At 38.5% G+C, this 6,000-nt stretch overlaps 1 protein-coding gene across 17 annotated transcripts in view; it reads right to left on the bottom strand.

Moving 5' to 3' along the window:
* Positions 1-1,181: 1,181 nt before the first annotated feature.
* Positions 1,182-6,000, bottom strand: part of LOC124066951 (midasin-like) — a 33,689-nt gene continuing 28,870 nt past the window's right edge. For 11 of the 17 annotated variants that reach the window (XM_046403867.1, XM_046403864.1, XM_046403852.1 and 8 more), the window contains 4 exons: positions 4,951-5,595; positions 4,085-4,117; positions 3,938-3,979; positions 1,182-3,524 (listed from right to left, as the gene is read on the bottom strand). In XM_046403867.1, the coding sequence (XP_046259823.1) occupies positions 3,301-3,524; positions 3,938-3,979; positions 4,085-4,117; positions 4,951-5,595 (944 nt within the window). In that variant the 3' untranslated portion in view covers positions 1,182-3,300. Of the gene's footprint in view, positions 3,525-3,914; positions 3,980-4,084; positions 4,118-4,950; positions 5,596-6,000 lie in introns of all 17 variants that reach the window. The other 6 variants (XM_046403856.1, XM_046403851.1, XM_046403855.1 and 3 more) reach the window with 6 other exon arrangements.

The following is a 6,000-nucleotide window of genomic DNA, read 5'->3' as shown; positions in this document are numbered from 1 at the left end:
ACCCTTATTAAGGTATGCCCAGCAGGCATGCCATTGTATTATTTGTTTCAATATCCAGAAAAGCACACACAAACTGGTGTAACAGTTGTACAACAGAAAAGATGCTCATATAAACGCATTTTGTTATGGAAAAACCACTGCTCAACTGGAAGACTTTGAGAAAGGATGTGGGCTTCCCTGCTGCCCTCAACACATCATCAGGGCCTCAGTGGAGCCACATTGTGACCCTCGTCTGAGGAGGCACCGCCCCAGATCCCCACAAATAATTCAATACTCTAATATCCCCCTTGGTATTTGTTGCGACCACAGAAATATGATAGTGTTCATTCTCTGCTTGTGCCCTGAACCCAAGGGTCAGGTGGTAGCAGATCACAGACTTCTCTGTGACTCAGAGGTTAAACTAATCATGCATGACTTTCTCACACAGCCCGACCAGCACCATCAGAAATCTACACCAGCTTGTCATCCAGCAGTGCGGGTGAACCTGCTTTTCATGCATTTACATCAGTGAGCACTTTAGTTAGTCTGACTTATGGCTGACTGTGGCAACTGTTTAGCTTCATATCAAAATCAGATTCAATAATGTAAAGCAGGGAAAAATCCAAAATGTGATGCAACTGTCCGTCACACACTTCTTTAGACTGTCAAACTGCACCACAAATCTCAGAACTTCTCTGAATCAAATCTTTGAACCTGCACATTGCATTTCCACAACTCAGGAACACCCTGCCCTGCCCTGACATCAGCATAACATCATTCATTTGGACACATGAGACTTCAGATGGATGTTCTGCAATACATTTCTATGAAACCATATTCAGCCTTAACATTTGTCGTCTGTGTTAAGCTTGCCTCAGTTTTAAGACCCTAAAAAATCATTTCTGAAGCTCAGTTCATGACGGGAGTGAAGGGCTAATAAACACTGCCCCCTACTGAGAAAGATGTGTTCTTACAGTTGTTTACCAAGATCACCTGATGTCATCTATGTTTGTCTTTCTGTGTAGGTTATGAATTTGCTGAGCTAACACACGCCAAAAAGACCAACTTTTTTATTAACGTTTTTCTTTTATTTCATTGCAACTTGCATTACATTCTCCAGTAAATAAATTGTGGATGGTTCCAAAGCTTTTGAGTGAGCCGAAAATAATAAAACAATCCGGTTATTATTTAAAAAAAAAAACAAAAAACAGTATACCGTAGTCTTAGCTTAGATTATACATGAAAAAAGATTTTAAACAAATGAAAAATAAAAATAAAGTACTCACACAAGCACTGCCTTTACCAATAAATTCACCAAAGCACCATAATACAAATAAAATATATCTTTAGCATCGTGGAAACATGGTAATCACAAATAATGATGAATAATCAATAATGACAAACACTGAGCTCTGAAAAATCTGAAAAATTGTCACAGAATTAAATTAGTAGAAACACACCGGTAAAATAAAAAAAAAAAATAGTGCAAAAACGTTTTTAAATACATGAGATAACAGTTATCTGACAATGAACCTTTTTGTAGCTCTGTGTTTGTGGTGATTATGCTCTCGTACAACATCTGTAATAAAGCATTTGATTCCAAGAGGACAAAAGTCTGCTGGTTTCACCTTTTTACAGTCACTGAATGTCAAACTAAGGTTAGTGTCTCTCCTTTCCACCATAAAGTCTCCCTTATGGGTCACAGTATGAGATTTGTGTTATCTCTTATAATTTCTGTCTTACGTATGCTCAAAGGCCGTAGCATGAGATTCATAAGATCAGTGCTGTTAAACTGGTTGTATCACAGATACAACTTCTTATAATAATAGCTTGATTTATGAATTACATTTATAAATTTAAAAATTACATGTAGCATCATTAGTCAATACTTTTTGTATCCTTTAAAAAGCAAAATAATAAAAAACATTGAATGCAGCACTGCACATGTCAGAATGAACATGAATGATATTACAGTTAGTTCAGTAGTTGAGAGCAGGAAGACCAAAAAGAGCTTAAAAGAAAGGAAAAAGAAACTGTAAATTTTCTTTCCGCACTCTCTGAGTTTAAAGGGAAATTTCGGTACTTTTGAACTTGAAGCCCTATATTTACATGTTTTGGTGTTTAAATGATTCATACTGACCAAAAGTTTTGGAATTAGTCCGGTAGATTGCGTCAGTGAACAGTCACAGACCCCTTGGGGGATCTGTTGACGGTCAAAGATCGTCAACTGAAAGTGTCATTTTGTCACTCATAGCCAATTGTTAACAACATTACAGAAAGGAACCCTACAGAGAGAGACCTTTTGGTTACACAGAAAATCCTATTTGCTTAAGCAGAAACACAAGTCTTAAGGAGAAGTCTCACATCTCACACTGAAATCCCACAAGATGTGAGCTGCTGCAGTTTACACATCTAGATTGTTGAGATAAACTAAACATGCAGCCATGACTTTGGAAATACATTCTGGCTGGCAGAACTTCTAGATAAACTCCAAAACTCGTCTGTCCAAGTCTGACTCGAATTTCCACTGCCGACTTCCTGCAGCAAAGAAACTCTTTTAGTGGACGTAACTTTGATAGTCAGAGTGGTCCTGAAGGATTACACTGTAATTATGTCTCACAGCTGCCAAACTTAATGATCTACTGGACCAACTCGAAAACCTAAGTGTGAATCATTTACATATAAAACTATGTAAACAAAAGGCCTGTGTTTTAAAAAAAAATTAACTCCTGTTACTGTGGCAGTCACTTCCTATAAACTGTCAAATGTCAGGCCTGCAGTGTCATTTCAGGTCAGGTTCATGTAACCTTAGGCTGTTTCACTGTTCATAAGATGGCTATCATTGCATTTTCAGCATATTGTTATTAATGGCTTTAATGAGGAGGTTCAGTTACTCCTTTTCTCGTCAGCTCTTATTTTATGTCCATCTCTCCATATTTTTCCTGTATTGAATACTCTGCCTGCCTTTGGACTGTCTTAGACTGAAAGTATTTACTTACATACTTCTAACTTTGCCTTGACATGTTTGTATTGATCTTATACTTTTGTTTTCTTCACTTTCACTTTCTTTCTTAAGTTTTCTCTTTCAAATTTGCCAAGTTGTATGATAGCCAATACGACAACTTCATCCTTCTGTTCTTCTTTATCCTCACTAAGGCTCTCACTGACCTGCTTTGTCTTCTTTTGGGCCACACTGGATCTCATGTTTAGATTCAACAGTTCCACCTTCAACCTCAGCAGACTCATCAGAGCTTTTTTTTAATTATCATTCTTGTTAGTCAGTTTCTATTGTATTTGTGTAAATGTTTGTTGTTTCCCTGGCTATTCACAATCTGGCTCAGATAGCTTAGTTTCCAAACCTCCAGCTGGTCCTGGTTCATGTGCAGACTGTGGGACTTCTTCCTCTGCAGATTGCTGGTCTGCATCTGCATCACTCCTGTTGGTGCTGACAAGATTCTTCTGATCCACATGAGAAGGTGACTCAATAGGTGGAGAGAAAGGAGGAGATGCAGTTTCCTTGTGCTTGTCTTTGCTCTTTCTTAATCCTAAAACACAGAAAACATTAAGACAAAGAAAAAGAAAAAGAAAAAGAAAAAGAATCCCTTCAGAGATTAAACCATGCAGGAGAAGACTTAGAAAAGGGGAAGCCAACAAACCAGCACAGAGCAAAGTGTGATGTTAGTAACACATAACAACACACTGATGATTGAGTTAGCTGACTGACTAATATTTTCACGTTAGTCAAATAAAACAAGCTGCACTATTTGAAGATGTCAGCTTGACTTCTGGGAAAGTTTCTCCATTTTTGACAAATAAAAAGATTCACCGATGAATTAAATAAAAGGGAAAAAAATCAATTCAGTGAGTGATAATAAAAGCAAGAGTTAGTTACAGCATTACTTAAAGCTGATATCTAACAATCCATTGTTGCTAACTTTTTTGGAAGAAGTCTGTGTACTTGTGTTTGGCTCGAACCGCTTTATACTCTGTCGAACATAACCTGAAAAGATGGAACAACAAGCAGAAACAATTTGTTAATATTTGTGTTATTGCTGTTATGTAACTTATAATAATAACATAATAATAACATTTGTGTCAGTGTAACCTTTTCGTGGTGTCTCATCTTGTAAATCACATGCTGTAAAAAATAAAGAGAATGAAAGAACGAACATGAGAAAGAAAGAAGATGAATTAACAAATAAAGCGTCCTGCTGCACTCTGTTAGTTTCAGTGAATTATAATTTGTGACACACACTATTCCATGAAATGATCTCATCAGCCTGCACTGTATACAAAATACCCCCAAATTCAAAATACAAGCACAAGACATGGATGCATATGCATCCCAGACCTAAAAGTCAAAGTGAGAAAATGAAGGGAAAAAAATTCTGCCCACTTGTGGTTGTTTTCTTGTTATTATTGTATTAAATGGTTTAAATACAGATGCTGTTTTCCCGCTTCCTGTCAGGAGTTCTGCCTGTCAGTCATTTGGCTGAGACATGAGATGTTTTGTCAGTCACACAGAAGATGACACAATGCATAAAGTGTTTTACATCGCTGTTAGAAATGCTGCTTTTCTCAGCTTGCTTTCAACTGAGGTGGTTCAGTTAGCCATCAGAGTTAACTGAACCACCGGTCTGATTTCACTCTACTGTGGCCCTCAACATCAAACCTGACCTTTTTCACTCAGGTTATTCCTCCTTCTCTCATCAGCTCTTATTTTATGTCCATCTCTCCATAATTTTCCTGTATTGAATACTCTGCCTGCCTTTGGACTGTCTTAGACTGAAAGTATTTACTTACATACTTCTAACTCTGCCTTGACATGTTCATACTGATCTTATACTTTTGTTTCTTCATTTTCACTTTCTTTCTTAAGTTTTCTCTTTTAAATTTGCCAAGTTGTATGACAGCCAATATAACAACTTCATCCTTCTGTTCTTCTTTATCCTCACTAAGGCTCTCACTGACCTGCTTTGTCTTCTTTTGGGCCACACTGGATCTCATTTTTAGATTCAGCAGTTTCACCTTCAGCTTCAGCAGACTCAGCTGAGTCTTTCCTGGTCTTGGCCTCTTCCTCTTGATCTGAGTCACCACGTGGAGTGGCTGAAGATCCTTGAGAGCGATTGGTGCTCCTGTTGTCTGGTGTTGCTGATGTGTGGCTCTCAGGCTGCTGGGATGCTGCTCCACACAGATCCTGTTGGGTACCTTCACTGTCACCTACACGTTCTGATTTATTTTCAACTGCACAAACTGGTTTGTCTGTCTTTTGTCGGTTGTCCTCATTAGTGTCTGCTTCTCCCTGTGACAAGTTTGAATCTGTCTCAGGTGGTGTCGTTTCTGAAGCTTCCTGTTTAAGAATTGTGGACGGCTGTTTGTCCTCACTTGACTCAGCTGTTTTCTCTTTGCCTGAAAAGTCAGATTCTCTTAAATTTCTGTCAGTTTCTCCACTGAGCTGATCCAACTTGGTGTCTTCCATGTGTTCAGCAGTGTGGCCATCAGGTGCCACAGTCGGAGAGTTCTGGATCAGGGGTGAACGTGGCTGAGCGACAGGAGAGACACCATTTGCAAGAGGAGACTTCGCCTCCTCATTCTCATCTTCCTCCTTCTCTGACTCTGAAAAAGACAGTAAAAATGGATGAAAAATGCACGTGACTGCTAGGAGTTTGCAAAAGGATCAAACTGTTCAGAGGAAGTCCTGGTCTAAATTCAATTAGACTCACTTCATGAACAGTAAAGAATCACAGACTGCATTAAAATAAGCACCACAGTGAAACGAATTCAGCTCAGGTAGGCCTCGACTATCTTGGGTGTTTCTTCCAGGGACACTTTACACTGGCCACCCACCAACCCTTTGAACATCGTCTCTTATCAGACAGTCAACCAAACAAGATGGGAACTTATTTGAGCTGCATACAGGACATTTCAAAACTTATAATATATAGATATATATAAAATGGACATGGGAGTTTATTAAATCTCTAGAACAGAATGCAGCAATCTGGCCAGGATTAGATAACT

This window comes from Scatophagus argus, chromosome 11 (assembly GCF_020382885.2).
Source record: "Scatophagus argus isolate fScaArg1 chromosome 11, fScaArg1.pri, whole genome shotgun sequence".
Taxonomy (NCBI): domain Eukaryota; kingdom Metazoa; phylum Chordata; class Actinopteri; family Scatophagidae; genus Scatophagus; species Scatophagus argus.
The sequence above is the reverse complement of the archived record's forward strand: the minus strand, read 5'-3'. Positions and strand labels throughout refer to the sequence as shown.